The following is a 21,481-nucleotide window of genomic DNA, read 5'->3' on the forward strand; positions in this document are numbered from 1 at the left end:
GTGTGCCCCTGTCCCTGTGTGTGTCCCTGTCCCTGTCTGTGTCCCTGTCCCTGTCTGTGTCCCTGTCCCTGCCCGCCCGGGGGGCGCTGCGGGACGGGCGAGCGGCGGGACCCGGCGAATCGCGCAGAAGGGCGGGGCTTCAGGAGTGGGCGGGACCTGCGCTGTGGAGGGGGCGGTGCCTGCGCTCCAACGTGCAGTGACTACTCCGGTCGCTCAGTGACCGCTGCACTGACCCCTCCCTCCACATTGACCCCTCCCTCCACACTGACCCCTCTCTCTGCACAGTGACCACTCCACTGACCTCTCCTGCCACACAATGACCACCCCGGCCATGCAGTGACCACTCCCATGGCACAGTGACCACTGCCATGGTACAGTGACCACTCTTGTGGCACAGCGACCGCTCTTGTGGCACAGTGACTGCTCCCACTTCATAGGCCTCCATTTCTCACATTCGTTTATTATTTTAAAACACTGACGAAACACATCACACCATCATCTATATATATAAATTTACTTTTGCACCACTATAAATTTATATATATAGGGCCTTTAAAACTCTGTACGCTCAGGACACACAGTTCTGGAATAGCTGCACTGAGTACAACAAAAGGATTTTTTTGTTATGAAAACACGGAAAGGAGGCGCCGATATCAAAAAACGCAGAAAAAAAGAGTGCAAAATGAATGAAAGTGCAAAAAGCTTTTGTTATCATAATCACACTCTTTCCACAATATGCTCCCCATTTTCCCCTCCAAGGACAAGGAAGGCTCAGGTCCCAGAGGGAAAGTCTGGGCTGGAAGAAGGGAGCCTGGCTGCAGCCCTCTTGTCTTTCCCTCTGCGCACCTGAGGAGTTCTCTCCTGAAAGCTGAGGAGTGAGGAACAGGAGTGGCCAAGTCACATTCCTCTCTCAGCTCCCTCCTCTTCTCCAATGCACTCATTGCACCCATGGCCCCAAATGTGCCTCTGCAGACAGCAGCTGCCCTAAGCCCTCGACCCTTCTGGACAATTTGGAGAGTTTTTTTCTTTTCTAAAAGTGCTAGTGATCGCCATGGAAATCAGCAGAGGAAGGCAGGGGTAGGCACCTGTGCTCTGGCAGGACAGGCACAAAGCTTCAGCCTGCTGAACTTCAGGCTGCCTGCTCTCACAGAAACAGAGACTTGGGCTCATAGTGTCCCAATACTGCCTATTTCCATGAGGAGGGAGAAACACTTTTCCAAGAGGCTCCAACTGCTCTCATGCACCCAGAATCAGCCACAGATCAGCCCCCACAAAAGACATTCCATGCCCGAGGCTGGTGCATGTGGTGGGATCTCTTCCACGGCTCCACTTAAGCCCTGCCAACACCAGTTGCAGGGGCAGGAATGGCAGAAACATAGGCTTGGGGGCCTCCAGTCAAAAAAACATTTGACTTCACTGACTTAGAAATTTTGGCTGCAGTCACATCTCTCAGAAAAGTCCCAGAGAGGAACTTGTGGGCCAGACCCACCCCCACTTTCCTCTCTGGCTTCTTAGTGACACATCAGTGAACATCCCTGTGAGCAATCTGGTCAGGCAACAGGGGAAGGACAAAAAACTTCAGTGCTTCTGCCTTGGTCACAGCTGTCCTTGATGGTTGCTGATAGGGGACTCCCACTCTATGGGGATGGAGGACTTGCCAAGGCCAGGGGTACAGCAAACCTTCCTTCTTCTGGCTTCCCTGTGGACCAGGGACAACTGCTCATGAAGGACACATCACCTGAGATCCTGTGACAGGCATCTGCTGCCTTCACAGCCACAGAGACCACCACCCTGAATAGTGACACACCAACAGTGGGGGAATGGTGTCATGGTACTCCCATGAACACCCATCCACATGTACGCAAACGATCCTTTTGGTTTAGTTTTAAAGGACACAAGAAGGTTATAAGTTTTAACAGTAAATAGCCCTTGACCACCTACAAACCCCGTAACTCCCTCACCCAGATGAATCCAACAGCTTTGTACCCCAATGGCTGAGTGAGCCTGAGAGGCTGATGAAGTGATGCTCAATTCCACAGGTGTGTGACACAGACCCTCACATCTCTCATCATCCTTCTTGTGGGGCTGGTGTTCCTGACAGCTGCTCCCTGTGCAGAGCTCAGACCTAGTGGAGACCTGGGCTCCAGCTGTGCAGCCAGACCCCCCCAGCCAAGCGGCAGCACCCTGGCAATCCTGTTCAGTTTGTGTCTGCTCTCTCAAGGGAGGTGAGGAGGGCCCAGGTCAGGCAGTGCCATGGCTGGCACAGTGTGGAGATGCAGCTCTGCCTGTTTTCTGGTGCCCAGGCAGAGCACGGCTTGATTGCACCCAACAGTGGAGCAAGAGCCGGCGGTGCTGGTTGTACCCAGACTTGTGGTCCAGCCAGGGCTTGGCTCATGCCTCCTATTCCCCTTCATCAGGACCTTCTAAGCTTCCCACCACCTCTGCTCTCCCAGGCAGCCCTGTGAGACACAAGGCTCTCCATCCTTCACAGTAGTTCCAGATCTGATGCCTGAGTAGCAGCTCGTCTCCCAGCACCCTGGGATGGTGCTTAGTCCCCAACAGAAGGAATAACTTCACCCATGGGAATGGAGAAGATGAAAACAGGATGCTTTCATAAGACATTTCCTTGTAAACTCAATAGCCATGTCCAATGCCTTCTCGTGCCTGAGCACACCTGGAGAGGTCTCAGCATCGTTAGCAGTCTCACAGTTGAAGGTCCCAGGGCTACTCCTCTTCTTCCCCAGCACACAGTGGCGCAGAAAGACTCTCCATCAGACGAAGAGATCAACTTCAGGACCATTACTGCAGACCAAGGGTGTTGTGGGGAGTGACTGTGGGAACCAGGGGCACAGCTGTTCCTTACCACTCCCTCTCTCCACAGCTTGCCACACTGCAGTGCTTGAAGAGATGGAAAGATATAAATAAGGAAAAGAGAGGGAAAGCTGCTGAAATCAAACGCAAGCCTTGACAAAACAAAGACATGGACCAGTTGCAAGTCCTGCGTCAAGAGCAAGTGGCAGACGTTTCAAGAGCGGGTCAAATGTGACCCCAAATATTCAATAACAAAGAGTCAAAATGCTACATTTCCATAGGAAGCCTTGAACAGGTTGACCCAGGTGTGACAGTGGCTTGCAAGGCAGTGCTGCTCCAGGACATCTTGCTGGTACACTTGCTCACATCTCTTCATCCCTGCCTTTGAGCACTGGGAAAGGGGGAGACTGTTTTGCTACTGATATGTCATTCTTGGGAATGGGAAAGAAAATGACCATGGGACTGGGATCACATTGCTGCAGACTATGGAGAGCTTGTGGGAAGGTGGCCGTCCTCCAGCACTGCACTGCTCCAATGGCTCCCACAGTGGGCACACACAGGATGACAGATCATGGAGAGTAGCATGGGTGCTGCCAGGAGGCACAGGGACTCTTCGAGGACCCACAGGCATGTTGGCTTCCCTGGCTTTGCAGCCCTAGCCCTTTTGGTCTCTCTTTTAATGGAAATTAAAAGGGACAGCACTACCTAAGCATTCCCAAAGTGCTTGTGCCCTTGTTGAAAAGGTGCTATGTTCCAAAAAGGACAGAAACAAATCAGTTACGTTCTGGGTTTCTCTTAGCTCTGCAGGTAAGGGATCCAGGGACAACAGAGGATACAGCTCTTCAGACAGCAAAACATGACTGCCTTGTGAGAGTAAAACATGAGACAAGGCAGCTCGGCAGATTGAGTCAGCCAACTCAGGAATACCTTCAGAGGGGACTGTGGATCTGCCTATGGAGCAATGGATGCATCTTGTCCCTGGCAGCTGTCTCCACTCTAGAGCACCTTGCTCCTAATACTTGAACCAAAGAGGGCTCAACTCTCCTTTTCAGAGGATTCTTTAATTGCTGTGAGGGGAACAAGTTATCCAAGCATCCTTTCTTCTGAAGAAGTGCTGGACAAAACAGTCTGAAGCTCAAGAAGAAACAGAGTCTGTTCTGCCCCCAGCCAGCCCTGGCCCCACAGGGTCTTGAGGCTGCTGCATTACAGGAGAGAGGAACAGAGCACAGGCGCTAGTCATGGGCAGAGCAGCAGCCAGGACACTTGATTTCTGAAGGGGCAAGAGATGGCCGCTGCTTTCCGGTGCAGCGAAGGGGCAAAGCAAAGTCATCATCTGGCCTTAAAAAGTGAAAAGAATTCAGAAAAAAAGGCAAAATGAGGAGGAGCTCCTTGGGATTGTCCCTTGGAAATGGTGTCAGCACAAGCCCCGCCACAGGATCATAGTAAGGGAAAAACCCCAAATCTTTCTCAGCTGCTGAACAAAGGCAAGAACAGCCCTTCAATGGTTGAGCACAGATGCAGGCAGTCAGTCCCTTCCCACATCTAGGTGAGTGGAGTAGTGGTTTCAGTCCCCAGCTGTTACACCCTCCACAATGCTCCCTCATTCCCTCAACACCTCCTGAACCAGTGCAAGTCACAGCAGGACATGGGGACGTCTACGGTGCTAAGATAGGCCAGTCCCACATCCACCCTCCATCTCTGCAGCCACCCCCAAGGCCTGGGGTCAGCCTGTACCCAGCACTGGAAGAGAAGGGCAGTGTAGAGGGAAGAAGATGGGAGAGGGAATGGTGAGAGAGCAGAGATGTGGCATCTGAAAGGACATGAGCAGACATGACAAGCTACGGTCGGTTGGGGGAATCTCTGTCCTGACCAGACACTTTGGCAGCACCAATGCTGAGGGAGGGTCCTGATCGGGCCAAGAAAAGTCACTTTAAGGTGTCATCAGCATTCTTGAACATGAGGATGGCATTGTAGATCTTGAGTGCCGGGCCCAGCTTGACACTCATAATCTTGACTATGTCAGCCTGCGTCAGCAAAAGGAATGCCTCGCCATCGATCATCTGAGGAGGAGAGCAGGAACAAAGGCACTCACCAAAAATCCAGGCTGGCTTTCCTATGGACAGCCAGCACCACCACGACCTGGGAATCTGCACAGTCCCACTAACAGGTGAGCCCAGGGAGCTGGGCAGGGACCACCCACAGCATGCCCACACTGCCCCAGATAAACCACAGCTGGGAGCTTGTGTGCCCAGGAACAGGGCAGAGGGGGAAAGGCTCTTCCAGGGGCCATCCCAGCAGCTCACACTGCAGCCAGGCTGGGATTCTGCACTGGAGCCCAAAGGGCACAGCCCAGGGACATCAGGCAAACACCCATCCATCCATTCCCTGCTCCAGGTCCCAGCACACTTGGAGGCTGCTCCCAGCTCAGCTTTGCCTGTCTGAGCACCATTAAAGCACAGGGGCCATTTACAAACAGGCTGGGACAGTGGATGTCCCCAGTGTGCCCAGCATCACCCCATTGCCCTGGGTGTCAGAGCCACAGAGGGGTCAAAAATCATCAACTCTTGTCGACAGACAGCAATGCCACCCAACCACCATAATGGTGAGAGGGTGCAGACAGGGGAAGATGAAAGGGTGAGGAAGAAGCAGCTTCCCTCAGGAGGTGATGGTGCTATTAAGGTTGCAGCACCATCCTCCTCCCATTCCCTCATCCTAATCTCAGTGGGGCCCTCCCTCCCCCTGCAGGAAGAAGAGGGCAGCACAGCTCTCCTCCTGCCCCGTATCTGCAAAGCCCGACAGGTGCACACTCGAGTGCAGTGGGGCTGCAGGGTGGGATCACTGCCCCACGCTGGATGCACACCCTCAGCATCTAGCAGCAATCCACTCCAGGAAGGCCACTGGCCAATTCCTCCCGGCCCTGTTGGCAAACAGTTGTCCTGGACCACCTGGTCTCGTCCTCCAGCCCTTCTCACCTCATCCTTGAAGAGCTTGGCTTGGTCCTCACAACCCGTCAGAGTCTGAACAAAGCTAAACACCTTGGAGTAAATGGAGAAAAATGTCAAGACAGAGCAATGGCTCTGGCTGGAGAACCCCCTGAGCCCACACCCTCACTGCCACAGAGGCATTTTGTTCTCTGTAAGGTGCCAAGTGACTGTTGGGACAAAGGCTGCAATTGCTTCACCATCTCATACCCAGAGCCCACCCCTGGATCCAGGCACAGACACTGGCCCCAGAACAGAAAATGCTTCAGCAGCTTCATCTCCAACAAGCACCTCCAGCACAGCAAGAGGTTTCCCACTGAGGGGCTGGGGAAGGAGAGGGGCACATAGGGGGTAATGGGAAAATCAGGGAATTGTTAATATGCTGAATTAAGAGACTGCTATTTGTCTCCACCTGCCTGCCCTAGGCCTGGGGAAGCATCATATTAAAATCAAGTGAGAACCCGGTTGTTCTGCATGTGCTTCCCAGGAGCTGCCCTCAGGGCTTGTGCCCCCCACCAGTGTGTCCACTGGACCATCTCCTCACTAGCCCAGGGCAGTGACCACTGAAGCCCCTGCATTCCTGGTGCATCTGCCATGGTGCTGCACAGCCAGGCAGGTGCTCCCAGCCATGCTAGCGGACCAGGGGCCAGCATGAAGTGTTCCAAACCACCTCACCTCATCAATGGTCCACTTGGCCACCGCGGCTGCTGTGATGCCAGCCACCCCTGGCAGCAGCTTGCAGTGCTGCTCCCAGCACAGGGACAGGGAGCGGTCGGGGTGGGCAGACAGGGCAGACATGAAGAGAGACTGGTGCATGTTGTCTGAAGAAATAGCTGAGGATAAAAATGTGAGATGTGATATGAGGTAGAAGGATGAGAACATCCCATCGTATCCTACAAGCCCTGGGGAGAGCCTTGCTCAGGGGAGGGCCAAGTGGTGGCAGCAGTCTGATAGGTCCAGGTGTCAAGAGCTCGCATTGTCCCCTGATTTACTAGGCTATCAGTGTACCCAAGTGTTCTGCTTGGTGGGATTGAGGATAGAAGTTTAGAGACAAGCTTGGTTTTGCTCTGTTCTTACCATCTTTTATCATTCATTTTCTATACTGAACTAGGTTTATGTGTCAAATTCCACACCAGAATGCCTTCCCATATAATTCAGTTCATTTCACGTTTTCACTTGCTCTCTGCTCCAAGGAGTCAAGGATGGCTCCCAAGAAAAGCTCTTTTTCATTCACTGCTAGCACTGGGGTAGATGGCCCATGGAGACTGGCAGGGATAAATGTCAGGCATCTACTTCTGTCAGGCATCAGAGCTAAAGACCAAGGAAACTGTTCATCATCAGTTTCTGTGCAACAGCAATAATTTGGCATTTCACAACCACACTGAAATTTTGGGGCACAGCATTCCATTATCCCTGTTTGAAGAGGACAAAGCACCGCAGAAAATAGAGAGGATCCTTATTCCCTGCCCTAAATCTCTCGAAGATTCGCAGACATAAATCAAAAGCCATGCTTGAGGGAGCTAATAGAACTTTGGTATGAAGCAGGGACATTCCTTGTTGATGACCAAATCTGGCAGTCGACCACAAGCCCCCCTCTGGGACGGACCTGTGTGAGCCAAGGGAGACCTGCCCCCAGCAACCACCACCCCAGCTCTGCCAGCCCTGCAATGACACTGTGGCAGAAGATGGCACTTACTCTGAAAGTCTTCCTGCTGGATCTTCCGGTACTTCGGAGGTCTCCCTCTAAAGAGACAGGAAGACTGATGTCCAACAGGGCTGGGACTTGGCCCAAGGGCCCTCCTCCACACCGCACAGAGCAATGCCTCAGCAGTGGGAGCAGGGATTACCACTTGGACCCTCATCCAAAGGGTTGATAGCTAAAGGCAGAAAATGTGGGAAGAAAAGCCAAGAGAAGTGCCCAACAGAGCTGAAAGGACCAAGGCCAGCTGCCAGCGATGGTGCTGCCCTGAGGCCAAGGAGCCTCTCTGGCCAGGTCATCCCTCCCACAGCAGGTAGTGATGGCACAGGGGCCCTGCATGGGGCTCACTGGGTGTGCTCCTACCTCCCGTGGTGCCGAGATTTCTTTCGCTGAGGGAAACCCATCAGGTTCCTCTTGCGAGTTGAGGCCTCAGTGTCAGACAAGTCAGCCTTCAGCCTGCCCTGGTTCTTCTCTGCCAGCGGGCACCCTGAGAGGCAGTAATGGGCCGTGAATCTCCCTGTCACATGTCCTGACCCGTCGCAGCCTGGCGTGGGGCACTTCCTAGAGAACAGAGGGGAGACAAGCATTGGACCCAGCTTGGAGTAGCATGGGGAGACCGGCCAGCAGGGCAACCTGTCTGCCCCCAAGCATGGGCTGCCATAGCCCTGGTCAGGGAAAGCAGAGTAAAGATGTGCTGACCAAATTCCGGTGGTGAGGGCACTGGATGCCCAGGCAGAGCATACCCGGTCCCTTCAGGTACAAGCACTTGTCCATTTGCCATCACATCAACCTTGTGCAAGTCACCACAGTGCTGAACAAGAAGGTTATTGGGGATCACATCACAGACCTGCCTTGCCCACCCTCATGGATACTTCACCATACTGGCTCCTCCTGACACCAGCCTAGCACTGGGGTTGGCACTAGACTGAGTCTGTTATCCCCTGGAAAAGGTCCCACAAGTGACTGCCTGAGCTGGGGAAATGCGCTGTTCCTTCTCAGGACTTCCCAGCTCAGCCTCACAGAGAAAGGCATCCATGAGGGATGGCAGGAACAGTGTTCTCACAGCTGGTGTCAGGGAATAGGTCCTCTCTGAAGCCTATAGGTCCCCACAGGTAGATGAACACACAGGGCACCTCAGAGGGCTCTGGGTGCCACAGGACAGGCACAGGAGAGGACTACAGGGGTTACACCAGCTGTGAGCTCCATGCTGCCTTAGGGCCCAGCCTGGGGAGAGCAGAGGGCTGGGTGGGTGCAGGGAAGGAGTGGATGCTGGTGGGGGTGGCGGAGGAAGAGCTGGCATGGACTGGCAGGGAAGCTGTACCTCTCTGAGCTGTGCTGGGGAGCTCACCTGTGGTGAAAGCTGTACTTTGAGCTCTTGGTGTGAGGGATGCTCTTGCAGCCCAGGGTTGGGCAACCCGCATGGGCAGAGGAGGCTGGTTCCTTTGGCCCTACATCAGGAGGAGAAACAGGAGAGAGACTTTCATGGCTGCAAGCCCAGGCAGAGACAGGGAGCTGGGCTCCCTGCCTGCCCTAAACAGGGAGGACTTTTCCAACTGACAAATCCATGGAAAGGTCCTTCCTCTCTGCCCATCTATGTCCAACACCCGCCCTCCCATTTCTGTTCTGGCAGCAACACTGGGGGTCTGGTGTGTTCACACCCTGTGATGAGGGACTGACACAGGCACAGGACTTACTGAGAGGAGGCTGCAGTGGATGTCCCGTTTTTGAACACCAGCCTATGGGGTGGATGTCTGGATGATCCGCATCAATCCAGAAATCATAGATGTGGCTCCAGCCATCAAAATGGATCTGGAAAAACAAGTAGAGGTTACCCTTCAAAACACGGGACACGTTCCTGAGGAGCTCTGGAGCTCTCCAGGCTGCCAGCAAGCAGCAGGGTAGAGCTGAACTGCAGCATAAGGCTCTTCTCTACTCCTTGAGCCAGTCACTGAGACCCGTCAACCTCTGCACAGTAGGCTTTGACAGACCTCCCCTACCCGTGAGCTGGGAAGGGCAGGAACAAGTCAGCCTGGACACAGGCTCAGCACTGATCCTCCAGCACCCACCTTTATCCTGTGATCTTCCACATCCTCCACACTGGCCACTCGGATGAATGAAGGAGTCCTTCTGTCCACTGCTTCCAGCTTCATGTTGACCAGGAAGCCATGAGGTGGGCGCTGGAAGAACCCAGATCAGCAGGGAACAGGGCCATGCTTCAGGCTTCCTGCACCCCTTGGCATCTTTCCCAGCAGCGTGTGCTCCTCAATCCCAGTTTCAAGCCCTGGCCTGGCTGGGGAAAAGCCATCCCAGATCACAGTGGCAACAGGAGAGAGTGGGAACAGGCCTCTTGAATCTGAGCTGTGTTTTAACAAGATAGGGAAGCTGCCCCGGGAAGAAGGTCTCTAAGAGACACATTTTGGGGATCTATATTGCAACCACACTTGACTGGACACAGCTGCTGATGGTGCAGTTGGAGACAAAAACTAATCAAGCAAACCTAAATTATTTCCCATCACCAAACTTCTGTCTAGCCAAAGGGATGGTCATACTTCTAATTTTTCCCACTACTTGCCCTCACTTCTGAACCTTGAGTGTAGATCCAAACCCAGGCCTGTGGCAGGAGCATACAGAACATCACAGTACTTATCATAAAAGACCTAGCAATGGAGAAAACCCAAATTCCTGCTGAGCTGGAGTGGAGCAGATGATGTGGCACTCACCACTTTAAAGGCCCAAGCTGGGACAGCAGATGCTCCAGTTTCCTTCAAGTACTTTTCCCAGGTGAAGTTGTCAGGGTCAGGATAATCTGGAAGGGGGAAGATGAAGAAGGTGAGATGCCTGCAGGAAGACAGCAAGTACCTCAGAATATCCCACTGCCTTCAAGGGCCAACCAAGTCTGTGCCAGGCACACAGGAACCTGGGAGACAATAAAAAGTGCTACTATTTTCCCATGGACCATGAAAGCCAGGATACAAGACGCAGAAAATATCTGGGTGTGCACAGATAGCTTGGGTCCTCCTTGTTGTCTCCTAGTGTGGAGACTTGGCCCAACACAACCACCACACTGCACCTGAACATGCGTACAGGAGCCTTGGCAGGTACAAGCTGCCTCCCTGGCTGTGACCCATCTGAAGGAAACTGTCTGGGCCTGCAGATAAGCAAGGACCATGGAGTTTGTGCCCTCAGGACCCCCATGCCACCCTGAGAAGCCTGTCCCCAAGGGGATGCCCTCCCAGGCCACTGACTCACCTTGAGGAGGTGTGAGGGGTTTGCCATGCTCATGACACCATCCAACTGGGTGGATGTATGGGCTGCTTGGGTCACACCTAGAAAACACACCCAAGCTCTTACACAGGCTGAAATACTCAGCTCATCACCACGGGCTGGGGGGGGGGCAGAGAAGGACACTTGGCAGCACCTTCAGACCTGTACCACCAGCAAAAGCCCCTGAAGAAACTGAGATTTTCTCCTGAGTGACCCAGGGAACTCCAGGGCCCAGCAAGGCAAGGGCTAGAGCAGGGGAACTCAGCTCTGAGGGGCAGGACATGCACATGCCTCTGCCCAGGGAACAGCAACCCTTTGCTATAAGTAGGGAGGCAGGACATGCCCTCCAGAGCTTGGAGCAGTGAGACAGGGGTAGTGGGGAGGGCTCATGTCCTCAGCATTGCTCCCAGTCAGTAACAGCAGTCACAGCACCCTCAGGAGATACTGCTTTGCAGTTCTGCCCTGGGGTAGAGCAGGCAGCTGCCCAGACAGGGACAGAACCTGCTGCAGCCCACAGCCCCCTGAGATGAGAAGGCCAGAGGGCTCCAACCACAAAGGTAAAAAGCTGTTCTTAGGACCCTGGCTGTGCTAACTGGCCATTTTAATTGGCCTTAATCAGCCTCGCCTGGGACACTTCCCCACCCCGGCCACAATCCCCTGCCTACAGACACGGGAGCTGCTTTTTACAATCAGGCCTTCAGCCTCTGCAGTGCAGGTGACTCTGTCTCCCAAGTGGGCTTCAGGCTGAGCCCACAGCATGAGATAATGCCTGTCTTTGCTCCATTTCAGCTACAGAGCCATGGCAACATTCCAGAAGGTGACATGGAATGGGTAAAGGTTTGTTCCCCAGCACAGGAGGATGACCCTCTGCCTCCCTGGACTGCTCATGGCCTCTCTGCAGCAGGATGTTGGGATTGCCTTCCCAAGCACCCTGTCACTCTTGCTGAACCAGTGGCAGAGTGTGTCCCCACCACTGGCACCCCAGGAGCTTTTGTGCACTTACCAGTAGTCGTAAGTATCATCCCAGTTGTCAAAGTGCACCAAAAAGCGATTGTCCACCACGTCAGTCACGGTGGCAACACAGATCAAGGAAGGGTTCATGCGGTCCACAGCTTCGAGCTTCATGCCCACCTTGAAGCCTGGAGAAGCCTCATGCTGGCAGGAGAGAGGGGCAAGCTGCAGCACAGCTCCTTCCTCCCCGCTTCCATTGCCTGCTGCAAGGAGGCACCTGCCCAAACCCTCCCGAAAACAGACCCTCCCTGGCCTCCAGGCAGGCCCAGGACCACTCAGGCTCCCAGTAGGGCAGTGCCCTGCTGTGTATCCAAGGAAAGAGGCAGAGGGTAAGTAATTCAGCTTGGCCATAAAAAGAAAGAGGAAAAGTGATCTTCAGACCCTCAGGATCTTCTATAAACAGTAACCTCCAAGAGAAAAACAGCCTCCAACTGATACTAGTTCCGACTTTGTCACAAAACACTTGTTTGAGGTCACAGTGTCAGCAGTGACCAATGCCCTAGATATGACAGGAGCAGCTGGGATGGGGCCCTTCTTCTTTCCAAGCCTTTATTTCTTGGATCCAAAATCTGTGTAAAATCCTGCATCATACACACTGGTGGAATTGTTGCAGCAATGAACAGCAGGGTTGAGACACAATAAATAATTAGAGGGGCTGATTTATCAGTAAGTTGAGCTTCCTCTGCAGCTGACAAAGAAACAATCAGTATTTTGCACTCTGCTACATTCCCACTTCCCTTAACCAGGCTTCCATGTGGAAAAAATAGTCAGACACATAAACAATGAACACACATCATAGAGACAAAAAATTATACTCATGAAACATTAGCTGATTTTTTTTTAGCAAAATAATTGTCGACAGTAGCGGTTACTTCTCCTTACCAATACCTCTGTAACAGATTTAACTGTCCATTAGACCAACCTGGATGAATCAGTGAATCAGACCAGCACCAATTCTGGGCACACCAAACTACTGTCCAAGCTACAGATCCTGAGTAGCAAAGTGTGCCACAGCCAGTAGTACACACTACTGACCTTCTGCGCTGTGGGCTTGAGAAGTGTGGGGTGAACAGGGCAAAGCCCAGTGCTGGCAGATGCATTTTGCTCAGCTGGAGCAGAAAACTCACACCTGAACCTGTAGGCTCTGGTAGGAAAGAGATGCTGCTACTCACAGTGTTTCGGACCAAGAAGAGGTGCTTAGGAGCTGCCTGAGCCTTTGTTAACTTCAGGTAGTTTGTCCAGCTGAATTCTTCTTCTTTATAACCTACAACCCCTCAGGAAGAGAAATGAGAGCAGTGGGCTCACAGCCAGGAGGTGGTGAGGGTGACCCTGGCCATCCCTGGCATCATCCTGCCAGGCATGTCCTGCTGTGGGCACACAGGATCCACAGCAGTCCTAGGATGCCCAAAGCCCACGGCTTAGGCCCAATGGATAGTTTTAAAGGGGTGTTATGAAATGTGAGCAGTGGAAATCCAGAGTGCAGCTCCTGCACAGAGAGAATCAGTCCCACCTGCTGACTCTAGCCTGGCAATGGCACATCCAACAGGGCTTTGCCCCAAAATGTTAGTAAGAAGACATAGGTCTGTTTCTTTCAGGTTCCTGAAAGAGACATGTTGTCCTGTGGAACCCCCTCTTCCCTCAAGTATCCCTCCTGGGCAAGCATCCCAGCAGCATCCCTCCTGGTCCCCATGGAGCCACCCTATCCCCACCTGATGCTCTACATTTGGCCCTACTGTTCACCCCCCTCCTTCACCAGGACCCAGCACCCAAGACAAGATAACTCCTTACCTTTGGGGGGCTGGAGTTTGTGCCCTGTCTCCTCAAACCAACCAGCAGGATGGATGTCGGGGGAGTCAGCATTCAGCCAGAAATCATGACACTCAGAGTAGCCATCAAAGTGGAGGCGCATCCGGTAACCACATACCTACCAGCAAGAAGGGCAGGAAAGGGAAAGGACCATGGAAATCTGCTGTTCCACCTGGCTGAGCGTCACACGTCCCACCCCTCCCACACACCATCTCAGCTTATATTGCTTTGAGAAGCCAAGAGTCAATCACAGGCCAGTGCCCAAAGCAGGAGCCACAAGCCACCAAAGGGTGTCCAGCATGGAACAAGGTCAGTGCAAGGCCACCACAAGCTAGCCCTAAGAAGGGATGTTCAGGCTGGTGCACGAAATGCCATGGTGGGGCAAGTTGCTGGATCCAGAAAATGTGAACATTTCCTTTTCTGCACCTGGGGAAGCTGCTGATGCAGGGATTTTGGCTAAATGCCATGCTGGCTGCCTGGGAAGCACTGCGAGGCAAGCACTGCGAGTCTGGTTTGACTGGTACGTGGCTGAATGGAGAGCCCACACAGACACAAGGAAGAGCAATGGGATGCCTCCACACATTCCATCTCAAGGGAATGTTCTAAGGGCATCAGCTCAAAGATAAGAAGCTGCTTCGATCACCACAACCCCTTCCCTCGTGACCTGATGTGTCAGGGTGATGGAGAGACCAACTAGACCAGGGCATGACAGCAGCTCCACGGTGCTGTGTCCTGTCCCTGTGAGCTGGCACGGAACTACCTCTTTGTTTGTTTGAGGTGCTGGAGCACCAGCTCATCTCCTGCACCAACAGGCAGGCAAAGGCACTGACCCTATCTCTTCCACAGGCCAGCTGGCAGCACCTTCCCTGCCCCAGAGTCCAAAGAACCCAGGAACATGGGAGGCACCTTACCTCAGCCACGGTCAGGATGAAGTACATAGATGGGTGCTGTGGGTCAATCCCCTCCAGCTTCATCCCCACTTTAAAGCCATTCTTGTGCTGGGAAGCTACTTGGTACTGGAAACAAAAATTAAACTACAATGTAAAAACCAATGGAGGGAGCTGAGTCTAGAGGAGCAACCACTAGGCAATGGTAGCTGCAGGGAGGAGGAGACTGTGGGCCACAGGTTATGATGTCATCCAAATTTTAATTCTTTTTCCATAGAAAAGCACATCATTCCACCTCCTTGTGGGTTTGCATCTCTTGCTATTGGCAGTGCCCCTGGGCTAAAAGCCCCAGCTGGGGGGAGGGGAGCGGAAGGGAAAGAATTGGGGCCCAATTCCACAAAATAGGGAAGCAAAGAAGAGAGGAGAAGGGGCAAGGGGGAAGGGAAAGAAAAGAGAAGATGAAAGAGGGAAAAAGACAGGAAAATCCCAACTCACATCCTGGAAGAGATCTAAAGGGGCAGCGACAGCTTTCTGCTCCTCCAAGTAGGACGCCCAAGACCAGCCTTCTTTCTTCTCCTCACTGGCACCTGAGCGCAGCACAAATGCACACAAATGCTGCTGAGAGGCTGCTCCAGCCCCAGCCCTGCTGCCTGCAGGCAGCGCCGAGGGCAGGCGGGTCCCGCTGGGGCCATCCCTCTCTCACACACAATCCTGCATCCCTGAAAAGCTCAGCACCATCCTATCACCACCTCTTTCCCAGCCAACTTGGCCAGTGTGCAAGGAGGGACACAACCAGGAGTCCCCATGCCCTGAATGTCCTGTCACTGTAGCATGCCCTAGTAATGCACTTGTTCTAGTGGAAGGTGCCCCTGCCCATGGCAGGGAGGTTGGAATGAGATGAGCTTTAAGGTTCCTTCCAGCCCAAACCATTTCATAATTTTATGATTCTAAGGAGCCCGTGGGACAAGCCAGCCTGGGCAAAGCATCAGGACACCTCTACAACCAGGTCCTCCTCCAGCCAGTACATCTGATACGTCCACAGCACTGATGGATTTGGGACAACCAGCAGGACCCACGCAGGGGTCTGGGAATCATTCCCAGCTGCAAAGGGTTCCCAGCCAGTCAAACCAGCAGCAGGCTCACTTCTCAGCTCTGCTGTCCTCTTATCTGAAACAACAGCCTGACACACCAGGGCCGCCCTGATGCCCTAGAGATGCATTTACCCAAAAAGAAGACAAACTCCACAGGCATGGAGGTGACACTTCACACCTTTGAGAAAGGCCTCGGCAGAGGCACATGAGACATAACCTGAGTTTCTTGCTCTCCAGCTACTTTCTCTCCCTATTTTGTAGCACCTGAAGGGACTCCAGGAGGGCTGTGCCTGCCTATTCCAGCACTGAGGAAATCAAAGCTACAGGTCAGCCTTGGCAGCTTCATGTAGGACAGGCCAGAAATGCACAGCAAAAAACAGACTAAACTCATTCCTCCCTTGCATGTAGGGGAAGTGGAGATGGAAAAAATAAAAACTTATGGAAGAAATTAAAGCTGAGCTTCAGTGAGCAAAGTGAACAACCTAGGTGCTTCACTGATATTTCAGAGTGATAAACACCTTTAGTATTCTTTAGGACATAGAAAAAGTGCTAGGTATGGCTGGAGAATCTGTGAGTGCAAGCTCTGCACTTTCAGAGAATGACAAATACACCAGGAGACAGAGCATACACTGACAATGTTGCACTGAAGCATCCAGGTATGCATTTTCTTTGCTGATGTAGTTCTAAAATAAGAGAAAATAAAATGCTGAAATAACAAGGCTCAGCACTGCTTACTTGTATGCAGCACTACTTACTTGTACGTAGTAGGGAAGGTTACATGCTCTGGGCTCAGAAGACAACCCGTATGAGATTCCTTTTCAACAGTGGTTAACTCAGTGTTACATCAGGGATTAATGACACCTGGCCCCTGCCACTGTGCCTGCACATGGCTATCTAGAAGAGTATGTAGCTAGAACATTTTCATTTTAAAATTGAGTATGACCTTTCACTACTCAAAGACAAAAGGTTTCCCATAAATGTTTATTTTCATTATTTCCCCAAGTTTTCCTTCTCCCTCACCCCCATCACACTGCAGGAAAAAAAACAAGCAAGCAAACACTGCCTCCCTCAGCTTATCTCCTCTCTGTTGACGGCTCTGCTTTTGAGATCTCCGATACAATCCAGGAATAGATCCTCAGAAGATGAGACAACCCCAAATCACATGGCTTCAGTGGCACCACACCTACAGGAGCAGCACCCAAACTTGTGAGCTCCTGATGACATGAGGGAAGTTCACCGTAAGCCCATCCCAAAGGAGGGCAAAGCCACACATGGTGCAGAGTCCTCTTATTGCTGAGCATAGTGTCTCTGGGAGCAAACACGGGATCCACAAGCCAGGAACAAATTTAGCTCCTGAGGGGAGGGACAGTACTGTACAGCACAGGCCAGTGCCTGAAGCAGACATAGCCATATCTGTAGGGGTGCACCCTTCCCATGGAGAGAAAGAGAGGAAAGGAGAGAAAAATGGAAAGAGACAGAGACAGCAGGATCAAGCAAGCAGAAGAGCTCACAAGCCTTCAGGAACATGTACCAGTGCATTGCACTGGGTGTTTTACTCTACTGGAGCACCAAAATGGTCTAGCCCCACAGTGGGATTCCCCCAGCCATGGTGAGAGCACTGACCCCACCCCCCGCCTGACCCTCCGTACCGTGCTGGCTCCCATTCCACGCCTCAGCCTCCAGATTGCTCATGGCAGAGTCTCCCACAGAGTTTTTCCTCTCATCCTGCTTTTCCTCCTAGAGATGAGAGCAGAAAAAACAAAAACCCAGGTCTGCAGAGAGATTTAGGCTGTGTGTTGTACCCTCACACCAGTGCCAAGGGCCTTACTGTGCCTCCATGACGTCCTCGATTTGACCGATGCTTGGTCCAGAAATGGGCTGCAAGAGAATCTGATGATGGGAGGGTGCAGGGGATTTTGGTGCTCAGTGGTAACAATCACACCTGGAATGGACCTGTCAGGCCTTGGCAAGTGGACCTTCCTTGCCTTGTCAAAGTCTCTCCCTTCTCCAGGACACACAGCATGCAAACAGATACTCTCTTACTTCAACACTTGCTTTGGTGGCCCAGACTCAAAAGAGCAGCTAAGAGTGCTCAATGCCTACAGCCCAGCCTGGACATGTCTAGCACTGCCCAGCCCTTGGTAGACAAGCCAAAGAGCCAGCCCAGTGTTAGAAGCCCTGATGCTCCACACATTCAAGTCTTTTTGGCCTTAACAGCCAGTGGGTTACCCCTTTACCTACAGCTGACACAGCCCGGAAAAGCATTGATAAGAACTGTGCTCACTCACAGTGCACACAGGGGTGGCCCATGGCCCCCCTTGACACTGGCACATCTGCACACATGCCTTCCCTGCTCTCATCCTACCATTTGCTCAGATTCATATTCTTCCTCTGAGGGGCTCTGATAGTCCTTCCTCTTTCTTTTCTTCACAGGCTTGAGGATTTCGGTGGCACTGGTGCTGCTGGCAGAGTTTTCCACGATGACAGACCTGCACGGAGGAGGGGAGGGTAAAGCACTGTGGCATAGCATGTGACACTGGCTGGGGTGTTGGTAAGGTAGGGGCTGCTGGAGAGTCACTATCCACCCATTTCTTACTCACACATGCTCCCATCCCTCCTGACTAATGTACGCGCTCCTCAGCACACAAGTTAGCAAGAGTTAGAATCAGGGACAGGTCACAGTTATCCTCACACACTTGGGTGTCAGAAACCTGAACACAGGGATGGATCAAAAGGGATCTAGTTTTGTAGCAAGGCTCTAAGCTGCACCAGAATCACAGAGATGCTGGAAAACGAGTCCCAGGAGTCACACGCTGGTCAGCAGAGCAGCTGGGAAATCCTCCGTAATCCACACCTTCCACTGCTGCTCAGCCTGGAAGCACCCACTGCAGCGAGCTCCTGCAGCAGCCCTGCTCCAGCAGATATGTTTATGAGGCCACAAAATGGCCAGGAGAAAATCTGGCTCCTGTGCTTCCTGCATGCTTCCCCTGTGACAAGTCTTCATCCCCTCACTCTGCATCCAGGGCACTCTGCCTACAGGAATGAGGGGAACAAGAGGGATTCCCCAGAGGCAGATGCACTCACATCTCTTGCTGGAGCACACAGGGCCCAAGGGAGGGAGGGCAGATGGATGGATATGGCTCTGCATGGTGCAGACTCTCCTTCCTTTACCTCTCTTTGAACTGCTGGTGACAGTGCTCGCTGCAGAAGCCCCTGCCTTCCCGGGCCCCATCCCACACGTGTCTCCGGCCACAGGTATTGCAGTGGCACATGCTTTCTGCTGTGGGCAGCTTGCTCTGCTCTGGCACATCTGGGAGGAGAGAGGAGGAGCAGTCAGGCACGAGGTGCAGAAAAGGAAGAAGAGCAGAAGCAGGAGATATTTGCCTCACTCAGGGACCACAGCAGACAGCATATACTGGATGGTGGTACCCACCCCTCAAGTGCCATCATGGTGCCCTTACCATTAGCCTCAGTAGGATTGTCTCTGCTGGTGGGTGCCACCTCTGAGTCCCCATCTTTTTCTGTGTGACCCTCCTTTACAGCTTCCACTGGAGGTATCTTATCAGCACTCACCACCTTCAGTGTCCCATACTCATTTATTCGAAACTATGTCATTGAACCAAAAAACACGGAAGAAGAGTTAACAAGTAGAACAGAAATGTAACTTGATAGCTAGTGGGTGCACCTGAGCTCTGAGAATGAGGGACATGGTTTGGTCACCAGTGTGCCCAAGAAGAGGACAGCTCTTCTGAGGACAGAGATGAGCACAGCACCACAGTCTCCTGTGATGGTGCCCCTGCCTGCAGCCTCTGCTGGACCCACCATGGGCACTTGGGTGACCAGCTGGCAGAATAGCTGGACGATGACTGGACCTGGCAAGTTGATGGCTGCAGGATGTGGTGCCCTGAGGCTCAGCAGCAGCTGAGAAATGGGTTCATTTTCTGCAAGCTATGTCATGCACTGAGGGGTGTCCCTAAAGGCACCCTCTGCCTGCTGAGTGCTGCTTCCAAGGTGAGTGCAGGAGATGGGTGAGAGCCAACTCCATGGTACTCCATGGTGAAAAGGAAAGATGTCCCGCATAGCACCTAGCACCACTGTGCTGCCCTGTGCAGACCTGCTGCAGCCCCCCAGGCACCATGTGGGAGCTCTGCTAAGCTCCCAGGATAGGAGGGGCATAGGGATGGGGTACATGAAGAGCCAGAACAGCTGAGGGATCATTCTGCAGGGGTGCAGGTACTGTCAGGGGCCATGTCACATCCTCGTGGTGCCTGCCTGGCACAGGTTGGGGGACTTACAAGGTCAAGGAGCTGCAGGGAGTGGCAGAGAGGTCAAACACAGTAGCCCAGGGCTGAACTTACCCGCAGGTTACTCCCAGGCAAAGTAGCCAACCCATCTTTCCACTCCAGCACACGGACTGTGTTGCAGGTCTGCACCCCGCTGATCTGGGGAATGACAGTAGCTGTGATGGGCTCATTCCCTGTTCCCCTCTCTGGCCTCTCGGCCCCTGTGCTTCTCTGTGGTTCCCGGGGGAATCGCTGGATTTCTAAGGTGCTCGTGGGAAGGCTGATGGTAGTGGCATTTGCTTGAGAAGAGAAGAAAGGAGACAAACAACCAGAGGAATACACAGAACACTTTACTGGTGCAAATAAGGCTCAAACACAGCACAAAATCACAGAGGTCATAGTCTCCTGGCCAAGGGCTGTGTTTTGGGCCGTAAGCAGTCAGAGTGACCAAAAAAAATCTGCAGTCAGAAAGGCTTGTGCTGGGGGGTGGCACCAACATTATCCACACTCAAGGGTTTTTCAGCCTGATCTCAGCCTCTTTCCGTGACCAGAATGCCCTGATGTTGTAGGAATGTCCTGGTGAGCTCCTGGACTGCAATTTCATTTTAAAACTTCCAGTTTAGTTACATTTCAAAGGGACACACTGTGTAGATCAGGGTCTCACTGCAGTAAAGAACTGAGGCACCAGGAGCAGGAAAAACTGGGAGATCTGCTTCTGAAGAACACCTCTGATCTCACCTAACACATATCCATGCTTCGCTCACATACCTTCTGAAAGACACCTGTCAGCTGGGCCAAAAGATTGCTCTAGTTTTCAAGAAGGGTAAGAAGGATGGCCCTGGAAATTACAGGCCTGTAAGTCTCACTACAGTGCCTGATAAAATTATGGAGGAGGTTATTCTTGGAGTTACTAGAAAACACTGGAGAGGCAACAGTTGTCAGTCACAGCCAACACAGGTTCACAAGCTGACCAAGGAAAGCCAATAGATGTGTTTTTTTAGTATTTTAGCAAGGCTGTTGATACTGTCTGTCACAGTATCCTTCTGGACAAAGTGTCCAGCATGGACTAGTGCATCACATGTTGGGTGAACAACTGGCTGATGGTTGTGCTCAGAAACTTACAGACTGGTGGCCGTCACCAGTGGGGTTCCCCAGGGCACTGTTTTAGGGCCAGTTCTCTTTAATGTTTTTATAAATTATGTGTATGCAGAAATCAAATGTACATTAAGTAAGTTTATTGATGACACTAAGTTAGGAGGAGCTGTGGACTTGCTCAAGGGTTGAGAGGCCTAACAGAGAGAAGGGGCTGCACCAGAGAGCTGGGCAATCACAAAGTGTATGAAATCTAACAAGAGTAACAGCTGGATTCTGCACCTGGGACAGGGAAATCCTAGTTATATGCAGAAACTGGGGGATGAGCCCCAGTGGGAGCCAGCAGTGCCCTGGCAGCCCCAAGCGCCAGCCCTGTCCTGGGGGGCACCGGGCCCAGCATCGCTGGCTGGATGAGGGGGGGTCTGTCCCGCTCTGCTCTGCTCTGGGGCAGCCTCATCGCAAGTCCTGGGGGCAGTTTGGGCACCTCACCTCATGAAGGACATCAGAGGGCTCGAGTGCGTCCAGAGGAGGGGTCCAGGATAGGAAAAGGGTTTGA

At 52.7% G+C, this 21,481-nt stretch overlaps 1 protein-coding gene across 3 annotated transcripts in view; it reads right to left on the reverse strand.

Annotated features, from left to right (window-relative positions):
• The window catches only part of L3MBTL1 (L3MBTL histone methyl-lysine binding protein 1), a 33,752-nt gene that overhangs the window by 3,827 nt on the left and 8,444 nt on the right, over positions 1-21,481 (reverse strand). Inside the window, exons 4-23 of one of the 3 annotated variants that reach the window (XM_027888481.1) lie at positions 19,909-20,132; positions 19,012-19,156; positions 18,722-18,860; positions 17,916-18,039; positions 17,200-17,287; positions 14,955-15,046; positions 14,484-14,588; positions 13,555-13,690; positions 12,939-13,030; positions 11,759-11,910; positions 10,741-10,817; positions 10,212-10,297; positions 9,558-9,668; positions 9,186-9,300; positions 8,840-8,939; positions 7,855-8,052; positions 7,489-7,535; positions 6,468-6,625; positions 5,784-5,846; positions 445-4,871 (exon numbers count right to left, since the gene is read on the reverse strand). In XM_027888481.1, the coding sequence (XP_027744282.1) occupies positions 4,737-4,871; positions 5,784-5,846; positions 6,468-6,625; positions 7,489-7,535; positions 7,855-8,052; positions 8,840-8,939; positions 9,186-9,300; positions 9,558-9,668; positions 10,212-10,297; positions 10,741-10,817; positions 11,759-11,910; positions 12,939-13,030; positions 13,555-13,690; positions 14,484-14,588; positions 14,955-15,046; positions 17,200-17,287; positions 17,916-18,039; positions 18,722-18,860; positions 19,012-19,156; positions 19,909-20,132 (2,387 nt within the window). In that variant the 3' untranslated portion in view covers positions 445-4,736. Of the gene's footprint in view, positions 1-444; positions 4,872-5,783; positions 5,847-6,467; positions 6,626-7,488; positions 7,536-7,854; positions 8,053-8,839; positions 8,940-9,185; positions 9,301-9,557; positions 9,669-10,211; positions 10,298-10,740; positions 10,818-11,758; positions 11,911-12,938; positions 13,040-13,554; positions 13,691-14,483; positions 14,589-14,954; positions 15,047-17,199; positions 17,288-17,915; positions 18,040-18,721; positions 18,861-19,011; positions 19,157-19,908; positions 20,133-21,481 lie in introns of those variants that run through there. The other 2 variants (XM_027888480.1, XM_027888482.1) reach the window with 2 other exon arrangements.

The sequence above is a fragment of the Empidonax traillii genome, unplaced genomic scaffold (genome assembly GCF_003031625.1).
Source record: "Empidonax traillii isolate 1590-97213 ecotype Southwest subspecies unplaced genomic scaffold, ASM303162v1 scaffold239:size738852, whole genome shotgun sequence".
Lineage (NCBI taxonomy): Eukaryota > Metazoa > Chordata > Aves > Passeriformes > Tyrannidae > Empidonax > Empidonax traillii.